General features: G+C 32.5%; 1 protein-coding gene across 7 annotated transcripts in view; it reads left to right on the top strand.

Moving 5' to 3' along the window:
- Window positions 1-19,618, top strand: part of LOC143042521 (protein furry-like) — a 373,316-nt gene that overhangs the window by 93,793 nt on the left and 259,905 nt on the right. For 6 of the 7 annotated variants that reach the window (XM_076214885.1, XM_076214883.1, XM_076214880.1 and 3 more), the window contains 2 exons: window positions 16,296-16,731; window positions 17,384-17,634. In XM_076214885.1, coding sequence (XP_076071000.1) covers window positions 16,296-16,731; window positions 17,384-17,634 — 687 coding nt within the window. Of the gene's footprint in view, window positions 1-6,522; window positions 6,541-16,295; window positions 16,732-17,383; window positions 17,635-19,618 lie in introns of all 7 variants that reach the window. The other variant, XM_076214882.1, reaches the window with a different exon arrangement.

Below are 19,618 nucleotides of genomic sequence, written 5' to 3'. Positions count from 1 at the left end.
CGGACTATGCTATACATAAAAGCCAAATAAGTTTTGACAATTTTCCATATTTTACCCTGTGAGTGATCCATATACAGGAAAAAGAAGCCCACAGAAACAATCAAGATCCATCGTCAAAAGTAACTTTCCAAATAACGAAAAATATTCAGAAATGAAATTTTCAACCTCTTACATTGATCCTAACATGGGATATGGAAAAAAATTGTTAGCAGAAATAACAGAAATCCCTAGACTATAGACAAGCTTGTATGTGAGAAGAATTAAAGTGCCAATAACAACAACGAGAAGAATTGACAGTAAAACAATACTAGTAGTTCTCCATTAATATGATTATATTACAATACAGTAAAACAATACTAGTAGTTCTCCATTAATATGATTATATTACAATTATATATTGACATAATAACAAGTGTCCATTTTTTTTTGTGCTTCTGTTATGGTGACAAAAATTTTGTACGGAACTTCAATAAAATGAATGAAGTGCTCAGTAACAAATAGCATTCCTCTTTTAAGTGTTGTTGTTTTCAACTGGACCTTAACCAATTGTGCGTAAAATTTGGGTTGAGGCGACCAACTTTTTTCAAGGTCCATTGTTATCAGAGAAGTGTGATCTAAAAGATATCATTCTTCTATGACTTGTAGTTGATTAGATTTTGTATCTTAATGTATCTTAACCAGAATTGATTTAGGTCAAGATGACTTTTTTCATGGACAATCGTTACTATCCAATAATAGTAAATAATTCTTTTTCTGCTCACAGTTTGTTTCAATCTTTACCTAAATGCAAAACTCAGATGCATGATTTGTTTTATTAGTTGTTAGTGGCTTTGAACTTGCTGATAGTAAATGCGAGTACTTTCAGAATAGTACTTAGTGTAATTTTGTTGTTGGGATATACAAGTACCCGGCCACATCCACTCTGTTTTTTTGTTAGATGTATTTATATTTGTATCCATCTGATGAGTTTAGCCTTTTTCAACTGATTTCATAGTTGGTTCTTCTGTTGTTCTGTTAAACCACTGTCCCAGGTTAGAGGGAGAGTTTGGATCCCATATTAAAACCGGCCACATTCTGTATGTATTATGCCAAGTCAGCAGCTTGTATTTCAGTGGTTTTTGTTTGTTGATGTATTACATGTTAGTTTTTCGTTCGTTTGTTTGTACATAAATTAGGCCGTTAGTTTTCATTTCAGGTTCTTCTATAGCTGACTATGAGGTATGGGCTTTGCTCATTGTTGAAGGCCATACTGTGACCTATAGTTGTCAATTTCTGTGTCATTTGGTCTCTTGTGGAGAGTTGTTTCAATGGCAAACATACTACTTTTTTCATATACCAGGTATTAACCGTGCAGACTGACGAACAACATAGTAAACATTTTATTCACCCCATAAACTCAGTTTTCATAAGAGATGATAACTATCAATGAAAATGTTAAACTGGGTCTTGAAAGGGTAAATTTTTCTTATGAAAGTTTATATCTCTCTATAAGGCTGCTGCTCATATTTAGGAGACAAACTGCTTGACTTGGTAAAAAGCTTGTAAAAAAATTGGAATAATTGATGTAAAGTTATGTTAAACATGTATTGGTATCACGTTGGCGTCGCCGGCGTCCAAAGACTTTTGGTTTTCGCACTATAACTTTAGTATAAGAGAATAGAAATATGTGAAATTTAAACACAAGGTTTATGACAATAAAAGGAAGGTTGGGATTGATTTTGGAAGTTTTGGTCCCAACAGTTTGGGAATTAGGGGCCAAAAAGGGCCCAAATAAGCATTATTCTTGGTTTTCGCACATTACTTTAGTATAAGTAAATAGAAATCTATGAAATTTCTACACAAGGTTTATGACCACTAAAGGAAGGTTGGGATTGATTTTGGGAGTTTTGGTCCCAACAGTTTAGGAATTAGGGGCCAAAAAAGGGCCCAAATAAGCATTATTCTTGGTTTTCGCACAATAACTTTAGTATAAGTAAATAGAAATCAATGAAATTTAAACACAAGGTTTATGACCACAAAAGGAAGGTTGCGATTGATTTTGGGAGTTGAGGTCCCAACAGTTTAGGAATTAGGGGCCAAAAAGGGGCCCAAATAAGCATTTTTCTTGGTTTTCGCACCATATCTTAGGTATAAGTAAATAGAAATCTATGAAATTTTAACACAAGGTTTATGGCCATAAAAGGAAGGTTTGGATTGATTTTGGGAGTTTTGGTCCCAACAGTTTAGGAATAAGGGGCCCAAAGGGTCCAAAATTAAACTTTGGTTGAATTCATCAAAAATTGAATAATTGGGGTTCTTTGATATGCTGAATCTAACTGTGTATGTGGATTCTTATTTTTTGGTCCCATTTTCAAATTGGTCTACAGTAAGGTCCAAAGGGTCCAAAATGAAACTAAGTTTGATTTTAACAAAAATGGAATTCTTGGTTTTTTTTGATATGCTGAATCTAAACATGTACTTAGAATTTTGATAATTGGCCCAGTTTTCAAGTTGGTCCAAATTGCGGTTCAAAATTTAAAATTTGTTTGATTTCAACAAAAATTGAATCGTTGGGGTTCTTTGGTATGCTGAATCTAAACATGTACTTATAATTTTTATTATGGGCCCAGTTTTCAAGTTGGTCCAAATCGTGGTCCAAAATTAAACTTTGTTTGATATCAACAAAAATTGAATCCTATGGGTTCTTTGATATGCTGATTCTAAACCTGTATTTAGATTTTTGATTATAGGCCCAGTTTTCAAGTTGGTCCAAGTTGCGGTCCAAAATTAAACTTTGTTTGATTTCAACAAAAATTGTATATATGGGGTTCTTTGATAAACCATGTATTTAGATTTTTGATGTTTGGGCCCGGTTATCAGATTGGTCCAAATTGAGGTCTAAAGGGAAAATTGATTTTTATTTGATTTCATCAAAAATTTAATTCTTGGGGTTCTTTGATATGCTGAATCTAACCATGTATTTAGATTTTGGCTATTGGACCATAATAGTTATGTCCAATTTAAAATTTAAAGTTTTTAAGTTGAAGTTCTTAGACCACATTCATTATGTGTCAGAAACCTGTGTTGTGTCAACTATTTAATCACAATTCAAATTCAGAGCTGTATCAAGCCTGAATGTTGTGTCCATACTTGCCCCAAAAATCAGGGTTCGAACTCTGCGGTTGTATAAAGCTGTGCCCTGTGGAGCATCTGGTTTTCTGATATAAAAATTTTCAATCAAAATTGCCTTGATAACATGACTTCAACAACTGTTTTAATTTTTTTGGGGGCACCACCAATTATGACTGTATTTGGTAATTTCCAATAAAAAAATCTGAAGTTTATCTAATGAACCACCACCATCACGTCATTAAACATCATCATCACCATCACTGATCATCACCTTCATCAACAAAAAACGTATAATGTTGTGACCACTGCATATGATGTTATGACCACTGCATATATAATGTCCTGACAACTGCATACAATGTTTGGACCACTGCATATAATGTTGTGAGCACTGCATATAATGGTGTGAGCACTGCATATGTTGTGAGCACTGCATATAATGGTGTGAGCACTGCATATGTTGTGAGCACTGCATATAATGGTGTGAGCACTGCATATAATAGTGTGAACACTGCATATAATGGTGTGAGCACTGCATATAATGTTGTGAGCACTGCATATAATGCTTATCAATCATCAACATGAGGCAGTTATGACGTTCCATAAACCCAAATTACATGTATGTGGATGTAAGCAACCATAGGTCATATTGAAGTTACTATAAGAAGTATACTGCAAACAATTCAAACTAGAAAACCAATTACTGTGGTTTAATTAATATTTGTTGGGTTGGACCTTTATTTTTGGGGGGTTTCATGGGTACAGAGGAAACAAAGGAGTAAGTTCGGTAAGTGCCATATTTGGCCCCAATTATAAAGTTCATGGTTACAAGACAATAATTGTTTTAAGTTGCCTTAAAGACATGAAAAAAAGTTAGAGAGCTGTTTTTGTGAAAGTTTAATTCTAACGATTTTTACATTCTAAAATGGTCAAGATAAGGGATTTTGGTGAAATTTGACAAAATCAGCGGGATTTCAACCAAATAAAGGACCAGGAAACATAGATCGCAGGTGTCGACAAGCTTAATATTCAAATAAGACATGTTAAATGTCTTCACAAACATTATTTTAAAAGATCTTTGTTGTCGACATATGCGCTCTATGTTTCCTGTCAAATAATCTTTGGAAATTTACCCATTTTCATTGATTTTTTCATGAAAAATCAATATGAGTACAACTTGTGCATCAATGCTGGGAAATGGTTGATGGAAATTGTTTGATGGAAACCTGATGGCATAATTTTCATCTGATGGATAATTGATGGTATTTTTGCCATCTGATGGATAATTGATGGAACATTTTAACTGATGGAATATTTTTCCATTACATGTATAATGACAGAAACTTGATGGAGAATCGACCATCAGATGGAATTTGATGGATGAGTAAGGAGAATGTCTTTAGAAAATCTTTCCATATATGGCATATTCTGTGATTTAATAAAACATGTATTTGTTCTCTGTCATCTATAGGTACACCTGTCACATGTGTGTATCATTTAGTGTAGTGCATGCCCTATTGAACTTGCTGTCCTTAAAGTGCATGCCCTATTGAACTTGCTGTCCTTAAAGTGCATGCCCTATTGAACTTGCTGTCCTTAAAGTTGAATTTGTTGATGGGAAATTCTGCAAAATAAAAGTAAAAGAATCTAGCATATAAAAGAATTAGTTGAAATTGTAAAGATATAAAGTTAGTTGCAGTTACATTCATTCTCAATTCTGAAATTGTCAAATGAAAATAACACTTTTTCAAAAGATTTGTATAAATGTGTCACTTGCAGGGGCAATATCTAAAGAGGTTGTCCTTTCTTTTTTTGTTTAATATTTGTTTTTTTTTTCATAATCATTGTACTATTAACATAATGGCCCTGTTTAGATAATAATTTTGGTGGGTAGTGTACATACTATATAAAAAAGAAGATGTGGTATGATTGCCAATGAGACAACTATCCACAAAAGACCAAAATAACATGTATGTATAAAGATATATTGTTTTGTCATTTGTGGATATATAAATGTCTTATTGTCTGTCATACCACAGATCTCTAATTTTATAGCAAAATTACTTTATTAGAAGTTCTATTTTATAAAAAAAATAATGTTTTAAAATTAAACAAAATATGACTCCTGTCCTACATTATTATAGTAATAATGTATATGAATATTTTTTGTGTCATATATGGTCTCTTGTGGAGAGTTGTCTCATTGGCAATCATACCAAATCTTCTTTATTAATAATTTTTATAAATCTATGGTAATTTTTTCTAGATTCTGAAAAGTTAATTAACAATTGAGATATCACTCTATATATTGCTACTTTGAAAGTTAAAGAGCATATACATATATTCAAAATGGTGCAAATCTTGATACTTGTTGTACTTACCAAAAGATGTAATCCAAAATATATGTACACACTAATCTTCCTAAATCCAAGAGACATATATGTCATTAGAAGAATACATCTGCACTGTTCAATGTCAATAGAATTAATAAGAACTTTTTGATCTTACATCCATTGTAAAATTCATAATTTGATCATGATATTAGACATCTTTGCTTCTTGTCTGCTAGTTTTTGGAAGTTCAAATTTGAATTTGTTGATTTGTTGAGTTTGTTTAGGGGGTTGTGACAATCTGATTCCTTTGAAATGTACCTCTAATAAATATATAGTGTTATCTAAATCTTGAATAATTGCTATATATTATATAAAAAATATTGATTAATTGTTTGTAGTTTATCTTTATGTTATAAGTTAAAGATATTGCAGAAAAATGCATAAAAAGCATGTGCTCCCCTCATTTGGCCTCAAACTCTGTGTACATTTATGATGTCACATCCTGTACACAAAGGTTAAAGGAAAAAGAGATTGGCACCTGACACCTGTTTCTATCACCAGCTCATATTTCCAGTTAATGGAAAAATTACCATACCATCACAGTCTTTCCATCAACAAAATATTCTAAGTCCCAATTCCATCCCACTTTCCATCAAAGAAATTTAAAGTCCAATTTCCATCAAACTTCTTTCATTTCATTCCTATTTACCATCAGATGGAATAAGTGCCATCATATTATCCATCAGGGGGTAAAAATTCCATTCAATTTTCCATCAGATGGTAAAAATGCCATCCAATTTTCCATCAAGGATTAAAGATGCCATCAAATTTTCCATCAAAAGAATGCTGATGGAAATAATATTCCTAATTTCCATCATCCTTTGATGGATTTTTTTGGTTTTGGATGGAATTCCATCAAGTACCATCAAATTTCCATCAATTGTCCACCAAGTGTTGATGGAAAATGAAGAAATTGATGGAAGATCTAGGGAAGGGTGTGAGGCTTGATTGGAATGAAACTTATGTTGATAAAAGATAACAGTATTTTGATAGTTTTTAATACTTTCTTCTCATGCAGCGATTATGGAACAGTTATGTAAGTTGTTTTTTATATATACAATCAAAGTTTCCGTATTGTTGTCAAGATTCTCTATACATGTCAAAATTTTCAAAAGCTGAAATTGAATCCACTGTTATTACTGCATCAGTTTTATCCATTTCAGCAAATTATTTTTTCAGTTCATTGGTAATGACTTAGACATCATACTTTAAAATTTTTGTTTTACCTTTTCCTCTTAAATATATTATTTGTACTTGGCTTCCCAATCTTTTGTTTACACATGTGCTGGTATTGTGAAGTTAATTACATTCAGTAGAGTGATTATTATTAAGGGCATACAGAACCAAAGGCAAAACAATATGATTGATCCATCTAAATAAGAACCAACTTTAAAATCAGTTGGAAAAGATATCTCAACAGAACAGCACAAAGCACAAAAATCTGGTTCAAAGCTAAGAATCAAAGCCAATTTTAAGGATATACGCTTGTCATGTTTGGGATTTTTGTCAGATTTACAGAATCCTCTGGTTTTATCCATTTGAATGCCTTAAAAAAAATACCCATTGACCCCCATTTTTTCTTTTTATAAATCTTTTAGATGTATAATTATAAAAGTAAAAGTCTTACAAAATGAATACTTTTAAAATGAAAAACTGACAATAATGTGAGATTTATGAATGTGAAATACAATAAGAATCTCTCAAATGTTATTACAAGTTTTATTTTGAAACTCAGCCTTTGCAATACTGAAATCATTACCGATGTCATGTGGTATTTTGATGTACTAGTATTATATATATCTAGAAAATGGTTTTAATCAAGAAAATAATGTCATAGTTAATTGCTATGACAAGTGCAAAAAGAATACAATATTTTTTTACTGCTATTCATACCATAAAGCCATGAAGAATGAGGAGATGTGATATAATTGCCATTGACACAACTATCCAACAGAGACCAACTGACATAGGTGTTAGCAACTGTAGGTCACTGTGTTGCCTTCAACAATATGCACCACCCATATCTGATAGCAAAATGAAACACAATTTTAATGAGAAAACCAACAGCCTATTTGATGTACAAAACAACAAACGAAAAACAAATATATTTGATTTTGTTGTTTTGCTAAAATCTGCATGTAACCTTATGGAAAATTTGAAATTTGTTGAACATTTAAATTCGTGGATCACCTGTTCCACGACATCCATAAAAAATTGTATCCAATGAATAATAATTAATCCACCATAAAATTAACAACAGTAGTTCACTGTACAGCCTTCAGCAGTGTGCAAAACCCCTACCGCATTGATGTTAACAATAAAATAGAGAAATTATGAGACTCACAGTAAACTATGTTGTCCTGTATAGGAAAGAGATTGTTTTAAGTAAATTTCCTTTTTTTTACGACGGCAAAAATTTGGTCGTATATGGGTATCACATCCTCGTTGGTGTCGTCCTCATCGTCATCAGCGTTTCCAAAGATGAATGCTTTCTGGATAATAAATTTAGTATAAGTAAATAGAATCAATAAAATTTAACCAAACTAAGCCACAATCATTATTAGGGTATCTAGTTTAAAAGATGTGTGCAATGACCCAGCCAACCAATCAAGATGGCCTCCATGGCTAGAAATAGGGGTCAAATGTAGATTTTGGCTTATAACTCTGAAACCAAAGCTTTTAGAGCAAACCTTCACATTGGATAAATTGTTAATCAAGTCAATATCTATCTGCCCTGAAATTTTTAGTTGAATTGGACAATTTGGTTGCTACCCCCCAATTGGTAATTTGTAAGTGAATTTTGCCATTTTTAGCTCACCTGGCCATCACTTGGCGTCCGTCGTCATTAACTTTTACAAAAATCTTCTCCTCTGAAACTACTGCGCCAAATTTAACCAAACTTGGCCACAATTATCATTTGGGTATCTAGTTTAAAAAATGTGTCTGGTGACCCGGCCAACCAACCAAGATGGCTGCCATGGCTAAAAATAGAACATAGGGAGTAAAATCTAGATTTTGGCTAATAACTCTGAAACCAAAGCATTTAGAGCAAATCTGACATGGGTAAATTTGTTGATCAAGTTAAGATCTATATGCTAAATGAATCTGCCAAGTTGTTGGGTTGCTGCCCCTGAATTGGTAATTTTGATTTTTTTTTTGTTGTTTTTGGTTATTATCTTGAATACTATTAGGCCTAAATTAAAATATTGTTTGTTTGCCCTTTTCCGACCCTATGTTTTGAAATAGGGTAGGTAGGTAGGTAAAATATTTTATTTTTTTCCCCAAAAAAATAACTTGGGTCGGTATATTTTTTGTCATTGGTAGGCAGGTAGGTATAATATTTTATTTTATAGATACAAAATCTTCATAATGTCATTTTTGTTTGTTTTGCTTTTGCTAAAAAGTTTCTGGGACTATTTGTATAATAGTCCCAGGAAGTTTTGAAAAAAATATCATGTAGAATGTGAATTTAATTCATATGCACTACTATTTTGTTTTCAAATATCAAAATATATTTTCAACGTTTATATGCCTGGAACTTTGAAGAGTTTTAACTTTCACTAATATTCTGTACTACGTACCTTGTTCGCTTACCTCTACCTAAAGGTTTTCTGTAAGAGTTAATATTGTCCTGGTAAAATATGCCTAGGCAGACATACATTACTAGTAGAAAAAGTCCCTAGTGTTTAAATTTTCGTTTGTGCCTATGTTGCCAATAAAATTGCAATAAGACTTGAAACTCAATTGTCACGTATTTTACATCGCATTTATAAATGATATGTATGGAAAACTTGGGCGATTTTACTGCCAAATATTCTCCACTTTAAAGGCGTTTGTCACCTTTGGTTCATGTCAGATATAATGAATATAACAATACTGGTCGAAAGCATCGTTAACATTATCATCCTGATCAACGGATCACAAAAAGGCCAAGGACGTATGTTAGTTATACATCCTTGCAAAAGGCCATCCCTACATAGAATACAACGTCCGTTTACAAAATAGTTTGTACACACGTTGATAGTTTTGTAAATGAACCCTGCTCTTCAAGTTTAAAAATACAGAGTTTTAAACATACATCATATCACGATTTCAAAGCGTTCAACATCGATTTCAAACAAATGCTTTGAAACTCTAAATGCAAGTGTTCATGTCAAACGCTCACGTGATACCAAACGGACTAGACGTTATACGATAAAGGTAAAACCCGAGGATTCCGGTAAAAAAAAGTTTTGAGCGGGAAATACAAATATAAGATTTTTGGTAGGAACGAAAAAATAAAATAAAATAAAATCTTGCTGGTAAATACAAATAAAAGATTTTCAGGCGGAACGAATTTATAGGGTCGGTCGGTAAAGGGCAAACAAACAATATTTTAATTTAAGCCTTATAGATAAAGATAAACTGTAAACAGCAATAATGTTCAGCAAAGTAAGATCTACAAATAAGCCAAACATGACCAAAATGGTCAGTTGACCCCTTAAGGAGTTATTGCCCTTTATAGTCATTTTTTACCAATTTTTCATAAACATTTGTAATCTTTTACAAAAATCTTCTCTGAAACTACAGGGCCAAATTTAACCAAACTTGGCCACAATCATCATTGGGGTATCTTGTCTAAAAAAAATGTGTGCGGTGACCCAGCCAACAAACCAAGATGGCCACAATGGCTAAAAATAGAACATAGGGGTAAAATGTAATTTTTGATTTATAACTCTGAAACCAAAGCATTTAGAGTAAATAAAGGCGACAGTAGTATACCGCTGTACAAGGAGTTACATTGTTTATCAAGTCAATATCTATCTGCCCTGAAATTTTCAGAAAAATTTTTCGTCGTATATTGCTATCACGTTGGCGTCGTCGTCTGCATCGTCGTCTGCGTCGTCATCGTCGTCGTCGTCCGAATACTTTTAGTTTTCGCACTCTAACTTTAGTAAAAGTGAATGGAAATCTATGACATTTTAACACAAGGTTTATGACCACAAAAGGAAGGTTTTGGTTTCAACAGTTTAGGAATTAGGGGCCAAAAAAGGGCCCAAATAAGCATTATTCTTGGTTTTCGCACATTAACTTTAGTTTAAGTAAATAGAAATCAATGAAATTTAAACACAATGTTAATGACTACAAAAGGAAGGTTGGTATTGATTTTGGGAGTTTAGGTCCCAACAGTTTAGGAATTAGGGGCCAAAAAGGGACCCAAATAAGCATTTTTCTTGGTTTTCGCACCATAACGTTAGTATAAGTAAATAGAAATCTATGAAATTTAAACACAAGGTTTATGACCATAAAAGGAAGGTTGGTATTAATTTTGGGAGTTTTGGTCCCAACAGAATAAGGGGCCCAAAGGGTCCAAAATTAAACTTTGTTTGATTTCATCAAAATTGAATAATTGGGGTTCTTTGATATGCCGAATCTAACTGTCATGACTGTGTATGTAGATTCTTAACTTTTGGTCCCGTTTTCAAATTGGTCTACATTAAGGTCCAAAGGGTCCAAAATTAAACTTAGTTTGATTTTGACAAAAAATGAATCAGTTAGGTTCTTTGATATGCTGAATCTAAAAATGTACTTAGATTCTTGATTATTGGCCCAGTTTTCAAGTTGGTCCAAATCGGGGTCCAAAATTAAACTTTGTTTGATTTCATCAAAAATTGAATAAATGGGGTTCTTTGATATACCAAATCTAACTGTGTATGTAGATTCTTCATTTTTGGTCCTGTTTTCAAATTGGTCTACACTAAAGTCCAAAGGGTCCAAAATTAAACCTATTCTGATTTTAACAAAAATTGAAATCTTGGGGTTCTTTGATATGCTGAATCCAAAAATGTACTTAGATTTTTTATTATGGGCCCAGTTTTCAAGTTGGTCCAAATCAGGATCTAAAATTATTATATTAAGTATTGTGCAATAGCAAGTCTTTTCAATTGCACGTACAGTATTGCGCAATGGCAAGAAATATCTAATTGCACAATATTGTGAAATAGCAATTTTTTTTTTAATTAGAGTTATCTTTCTTTGTCCAGAATAGTAAGCAAGAAATATCTAATTGCAAAATATTGTGCAATAGCAAGATTTTTTTTTAATTGGAGTTATCTTTCTTTGTCCAGAATCAACTTAAATCTTTGTTATATACAATATACAATGTATATTCACTTTTTACTACCAACTGATAAATTAAAATAATCTTTACCATTCAGTGATAACAAGCAGTTTTTTTACATCTTAATATTTTATGATGTATTTAAATGAGTAGTTATTGTTGCAAACTCCATTAGAAATTTTAATTGAGATTAGTTTTGGAATAAGGGAAAGGAGGATGTGATTAAAAAAATTGGGTTCAATTTTTCTCATTTGAAATTTCATCAATAAAAAAGAAAATTTCTTCAAACATTTTTTTGAGAGGATTAATATTCAACAGCATAGTGAATTGCTCTAAGAGAAAACAAAAATTTTAAGTTCATTAGAACACATTCATTCTGTGTCAGAAACCTATGCTGTGTCAACATTTTAATCACAATCCAAATTAAGAGCTGAATCCAGCTTGAATGTTGTGTCCATACTTGCCCCAACCGTTCAGGGTTCAACCTCTGCGGTCGTATAAAGCTACGCCCTGCGGAGCATCTGGTTGGTTATTATCTTGAATACTATTATAGATAGAGATAAACTGTAAACAGCAATAATGTTCAGCAAAGTAAGATCTACAAAAAGGATAACATGATCAGTTGACTCATTGAGGAGTTATTGCCCTTGATAGTCAATTTTTAACAATTTTTTATTGATTTGGTAAATCTTGGTAGGTTTTTACAAAATATGTTCCTCTGCAACTAAAGGGCCAAGTTCATTACAGATAGAGAAAATTGTAAGTAGCAAGAATGTTCAGTAAAGTAAGATCTACAAACACATCACCATCACCAAAACACAATTTTGTCATGAATCTATCTGTGTCCTTTGTTAAATATGCACATGGACCAAGGTGAGCGACACAGGCTCTCAAGAGCCTCTAGTTTACATTAATCATTACAAATCTAATTACTACTATCATAATGACAATTATTTATACTGTTTTAAAAATGGGTATTCATAAGTCTCTGTTTGTATTTAGCATAGCAATACATTCATATACTGAAATGTAGGTATTTAAAAGGAGATTCATTTGATACATAAAATGTCCATCCGTAAATACTTCACATTTGTGTTTATTGATAACAAATCCAAGCTATTTTACGGAAAAAACTTTACTAACAGGAATGCAAGTTTAACAACGCCGCATTTTTATACGACCGCAAATTTTTTGGTTGTATATTGGTATCATGTCGTCTGCGTTGTCCGAAGAGGGATGGTTTCCAGATAATAACTTTAATATAAGTAAATAGAAATCAAGAAAATTTTAATCTTATGTTTGTAACCACAAAAGGAAGGTTGGGATTGATTTTGGGGGTTATGGTCCCAACGGTTTAGAAATTAGGGGCCCAAAGGACCCGAAACAAGTATTTATCTAGTTTCAGGACAATAAGTTGTGTATAAGTATTTCAATTGCTCTGATATTGTACCGCAATGTTCATACCATATATAGTAGAAGGTTGAGATTTATTTTAAGGGTTATGGGGCAAACAGTCTAGGAAAAGGGGCCAAAAACAGGCATTTTTGTAGTTGCAGGACAATTACTTTTGTATAACAGTATGGATCTCTCTGACATTGTACCACAAGGTTTCCATATAAAGAAGGGAAGGCTTTGATTTAGTTTGGGGTTAATATCCCTGAACATTAATAAGGAATAAGGGGCAAAAAAAGGGCCAAAAAGAAGCATTTTTTTCGTTTACTGGCAATAACTTGGGTTTAAGTGAATGGGTCTCTCTGAAATTATGCTACAAGGTTTCTTACTACAAAGGAAAGGGTGGAATTGAGTTTGGGGTTCTTGCTCCAAGGTGGGAGGGGGGTTTCAATAAATATGGGGTAAAAAAAGGGGCCCAAATAAGTATAAGTAGTTTTCAGTCAATAACTTGTGTTTAAGTGTATAAATTGTGCATTAGATTTGATAGATCTTTGACCACATTTATATTGTGACAAAAACCTATATTATGTCAAAAATTTGATCACAATCCAAATTCAGACAGTATCAAGCTTGAATATTGTGACCAAATTTGCCCCAACTGTTCAGGGTTCGACCACTGCGGTTGTATAAAGCTGCGCCCTGTGGAGCACCTGGTTGCACCTGTTCCATGTCAGGAACATTTGGCCTTTGTTAGAATTTCCCAGAATTTTCCATCAGTACAGAAAGGAGTTGCAAATTTTTTCTTGATATCTCTTGAAAGCAACTTATTTCATTCACATGTGATATTTCTACGAATAAGATATATAAATATGTTTTAAACTAGTAGGTGTGATAATGCCCCTAATTAAAAATGGCCTCTTAGATTATACAATCAAAAAGTATAATAAATCTACAAAATAACAAAAATCTACAAAATTACAGCCCTTAAATTTAATCTGTCAGACATCAATATTTATATTTTTCAACCTCCTTCGAATTCTTTACTTGGAAAATCAATAAAAGTTTAGGACTTGCTTGATGCCTAAATTTGGCTCCAAAAATTGGACTTTCTTAATTCATGTATTTTAAAATACCAAAATTTATGATTAAGATAGGTAAAAAATGTTTTCAATTTTTAGTTCATTTTTGTTGAGCCTTCGACTTTTGTCATAAAAGCGAGACATAGCGAACCTACATTCCGTCGGCGTCTGTGGCGGCAGTGTCCACAAATATTCACTTTGTGTTTAAAGATTTTGCAATTTTAAAAACTTTCTTAAACTATCCTGGATTGGTTCAAAACTTGGACAGAACGAAGCTTGTTTATGGTAATAAGATAGTATTTAGAAATAAATTTTGTAAAAAAATTCAAATTTTTCCTTATTTTACTTATAAATGGACTTAGTTTTATCTGCCAGGAAACATCACATTCACTCTGTGCTTAAAGTTTTAAATTTTTTTTTACTTTTATATTTTAAACTATCCTGAATTTATACCAAACTTGGACAGAAGCTTTTTTATGATCATAAGATAAGTATCCAGAAGTAAAAATTTTTTCTGTATTTAACTTATAATTGGACTTAGTTTTTCTGCCAGTTAACATTAGATTCACTCTGTGGTTAAAGTTTTTAATATTTTAATAACTTTCTTAAACCATCCTGGATATGTGCCAAACTTGGACAGAAGCTTGTTTATGATCAAAAGCTTCTAACTATCTAGAAGGAAATATTGTGAAAATTTTGTACTTGTTTATCCTTATTTAACTTATAAATGGAATTAGTTTTTCTTCTAGTTAACATAACATACAGTCTGCAGTTAAAGATTTAAAACATTTATTAGATTCATAAACTATCCTGGATTTTTACCAATCAAAAGATAGTATCGGAAGGAATATTTTAATTAATTATTTTCCCATACTTTTTGTTGAGCCTGCGATTAACAACAAAAGTAGGCAGGACACAGGGTTCCATGGAACCCTTTGAGAAGTTTTTGTCTAATATCCTCAAAATTAGATTTACCAAAATTATGCCACATTTCCTGTTTAAATCCATTTTTTGGTATATGTCCTTCTAAACAACATTGACCACACCCTTTGACCAAAATGAATTTATTATACAAAATATGCATACAGGCGAGACATGTGTTATAGTAGTCTCAGATCTGGGTTAGATGATGTACACCTTACAAAAGTGGTACTTTCATATGGCCTGATGCAAAAAACTATAAAAATCTGGCCTTGCATAAAAAAGATATAGTCAATTAGATTATGATTTTCATTCCAAGAGTTCATAAGTACAATGTATCGTGCATTTATTACACAGTAACTGATATAATGCATCTGAGCTTTTTGATTTAATTTTATTATGTTTTAACATCACATATTAATAAAAATTACTGAAATTTTATGGATTTGAGAGCCAATGTTAAAATATATAAATAGGCAGTCACTGTAAATCTTACCTATATTTCTGACTTCTCCTTGGTGACATTGACCTACAATGTTTACCTGTAAATGTTGTACACGATTGTTAATTCTTACAGTCATAGTCATCTTACCTGTATTCCACACTTCTTTGTGAAAGTTACTAACACCTGTAATTGTTGTACCTTACCATGTATGGAAGCAAGACAACCCTCTGTACTGCCAAATCATCCCACACCAAATTGCCTTACTTTTCCACTATTTTGCCCACTTTCTAACAACTCCCCCACTCTTGACTCATGTTTATCAACTACCCCCACTTATGAAAAAAGTGTAAAATTCTGTTAAATTTAGTCCTACCAACTTGCCCCACTAATGAAAAAGGGTGAAATCCTGATGAATAAAATTCTTCAAACCTGCCCCACTAATGAAATAATTGTAAAATCTCAACAAATTTGTTCTTGCTAACTTGCCATAAGACCCATGGCAAATGACTAGTCCCTTAATGGGGAGAAAAAGTAAACATTTATTCATCATGATTTTACACTTATACAGTAGTGGGGCGAGTTTGGGTCAACCAGAGTGGGAACAGTAGTAGGTAGAAAGTGGGTAGTGGGGTGTAGTGTGATTTGGTAGTATGGATTCCCAATGCATAGCATACATGTATACATGTACCCCAAAACAGAGGGATTACAATTTACCAAGTAACTGATCCAGGATTTTAAAAAAGGATCCCTAAAGGGCCACCAAAAAATTGTGTGTAAAATGGGAAGAACCAGCCTATTAAAAATGTACTAAAAGCATCAAACTAATTTACTGAAATTTTATTTTATTTTTACAGATCTATGATTTAGCTAAAGAAACTGTGGTTTTACTTTTGGATTTTAACCCTGATACACAGGGGTTATTAGACTGGGTCATTGACAGATGTTATACAGGTGCTAATGAAGTGGCTGATGGATGCTTTAATGCCCTTGCAGCAGTCTTCCAAACTAGAGAATATCCATGTGACCATGTAGCCATGTTGAATCTTGCATTACTGAATGTTGGCAGTCCAAGGATGCAGACCCATGACACAGCAGTACAGTTGCTCCATCTTTTAGACACACGGTTTTTCCAAGAAGAGCCAATATTTACCTGTGATCCTTCAGAGGAACACCACCAGCGACTGCCTCTGCATGACATCTACTTATCTGTCTCCTATTGTCACTCACAAATATATCTTTCAGACCAATTAGCAAGACTTCACCCAGACCTAACCATGCCTATTTTTTCAGGTAATACTGTCAACAATTTAATATAAATTGATATACTGTAAATTCAGAAATTATTGAGTGCATTTATTATTGCGATTTTGTCATTTTAGACTACCATTAAAATGGGATTTAAATTTTTGCAATATTAAGAAATATCCTTTTAAAACATAAAAAAAATGCAAAATGCAAGTTAAAATTATTGCGATTATAACCCTGTCGCATTTTTCGCAATAATAAAAACATTGCAATAATAAAAACATTGCAATAATATCTGAATTTACAATAAATAAAAATGATCTGTTGCCTTGTATCAGATACAAGATTAGTTAGTCACCCATCAGAATACATTTTTCTTTTGTTCTTTTAAAGTAGTAAGGACTTGGAATTTGACTGTTAAAATGTTTCATGGATTAATATACCAAATATTTAGAATTGGTAAAAAATTTTATAATGGCAAATTTTGTGCCTACCATTGATTTTTTTACAAAAGAGACAACACCTACTCTTACTCTTTGTATCCTTGTTTGCTGTTATTCATATAACATAATTTTATTTGTTGATTGGAGTATATTTTTGCAAAGGCATTGATTTTTACATATTTTAATATTTTCATTTCATATTTGTCAAATGAGATGTCTGTTTCTAAGGAAGTAACTCCCATTTTTTGTTTTAGAAATAACACACAGATTTCAGACTGCCAAATCTGCTGTCAGACAGATATTATTAAGAAACTTGTTGCCATGGCTTCACAATATGGAGTTGGTGGACCCTTCACTCCCACAATCCTCTCCTCTCAGTAACTTTCTCATCCGTCTCCAAGACAACCATTCTGATAACTTCAAACCTCCATTGAAAGGAGAAGGATGGGGCTCACCAGAGGGAACTAAAATGGTGCTAAATAATATGTTTTATTTAACTGTCAAGGTAAGTATGTCTTGTATAAATGATGTATATGTTTTTAGCTTACTTTAACTATTTGGCATCTGTTTTCCTCTTCAGTCACTTTGTCTAAAAGATCTTCTTCACTGAAACCCCTCAAACTAATTATACCCCTTGTAATGAAGTTGCGTAGGGTATAATGTTTTTGACCATCCTTCCGTCTGTTTCTCAGTCCGTCAGTCCTGTTCTTGTCATCGCAACTCCTGTCAAACCACACAACAGAATTTCCTGAAACCTTTTTAGATAATAAGGACATACTATGTAGATGTGGATATTGACAGGAAATTATGATTCAATTTTTTTTCTAGGAGTTATGCCCCTTTGAACTTATTTGCTTCAAAATTTTACTGCAACAGTTTGTCATCACAACTCCTGAAACCACACAACAAAACTTCATGATACCTTTTTTCGATTATAAGGACATACTATGTAGAAGTGCATATCGACAGGAAATTACGATTCAATTTTTTTGTCTAGGAGTTATGCCCCTTTGAACTTATTTGCTTCAATATTTTACTGCAACAGTTTGTCATCAAAACTTCTCTGAAACCACGTGCACACAGCTGAATTTCATGAAACCTTTTTAGATAATAAAGACATACTATGTAGATATGATTCAGTTTTTTTTTCAAGGATTTAAGACCCTTTGAACTTATTTGCTTCAATATAGAACTGCAACAGTTTGTCATCAAAACTTCTCTGAAACCTCACAACAGAATTTCATGAAACCTTTTAGATTATAAGGACATACTGTGTAGATGTGCATATCGACAGGAATTGATGATTTAACTTTTTTTCTCATATAATTTTTAGCTCACCTGGCCCTTAACTGAGCTTTTCTCATCACTTTCAATAATATTATAGATAGAGATAAACTGTAAATAGCAATAACGTACAGTACAGTAAGATCTACAAATAAGTCAACATGACCAAAATGGTCAATTTTTAACAATTTTTATATGACCGCAAAAAAATTTGTGGTCGTATGTTGGTATCATGTCATCGTCAGCGTCATCAAAAGACGGATGGTTTCCGGATATTAACTTTAGCATAAGTAAACAGAAATCAATAAAATTTTAACACAATGTTTATAACCACGAAAGAGAGCTTGGGATTAATTTTGGGGGTTATGATCTCTTAGGTTTAAGAATTAAGGGCCAAAAAATAGCATTTATCTAGTGTCAGAACAATAAGTGGTGTATAAGTATTTCAATTGTTCTGAAATTGTACCACAATGTTTAATACCATAAGTAGAAGGTTGAGATATATTTTAAGGGTTATGGGGCAAACAGTCTAGGAAAAAAGGGGCCAAAAACAAGCATTTTTGAAGTTTCAAGTCAATAAATTGGAGTTATCTTTCTTTGTCCAGAATGGTTGTTGAATCACCTAAATCCAATGTGTTATATAATCTTCTTTGAAAATTGGAGTTATCTTTCTTTGTCCAAAATAGAAGTTGAATCAACTTAAATAAATGCTATATACAATATACAATGCAATAGTCACTTTACTACCAACTGATAAATTAAAGCAATCTTTACCATTCAGTGATTACAAGCACTTTGATTACCATTCTAGGGTTATGCCTTTGGAAAAATTGAAGAATTTTTTAGTTTCTGTTCTCTTAACTTAAGTTTGTCTCAACTAGATTTAATGAAATATGTATATAATGCTTATAACCTGTAAACTCAGTTAAAGTTCAACTTTTGGCAGGGCCAAATGAGCTTTTCTCATCACTTGGCGTCTGTCGTTCGTTGTCGTCCGTCTTCGTTAACTTTTACAAAAATCTTCTCCTCTGAAACTACTGGACAAAAGGAGTAGGTTCAGTAAGGCCCCTTTTTGGCCCTAAAATATATCAGTTTAACAGAATTGTTATAATGTAAACTTTTAGCTAAGTTTTGGAAAGTAGAATACTTTTGCTGCACAAATATGGTCTGTTGTTGACAAAACAATGCACATATATCGGGTACTA

The sequence above is a fragment of the Mytilus galloprovincialis genome, chromosome 8, assembly GCF_965363235.1.
Source record: "Mytilus galloprovincialis chromosome 8, xbMytGall1.hap1.1, whole genome shotgun sequence".
NCBI classification, from domain to species: Eukaryota; Metazoa; Mollusca; class Bivalvia; order Mytilida; family Mytilidae; genus Mytilus; species Mytilus galloprovincialis.
This window is presented reverse-complemented; position numbering and strand designations above follow the sequence as displayed.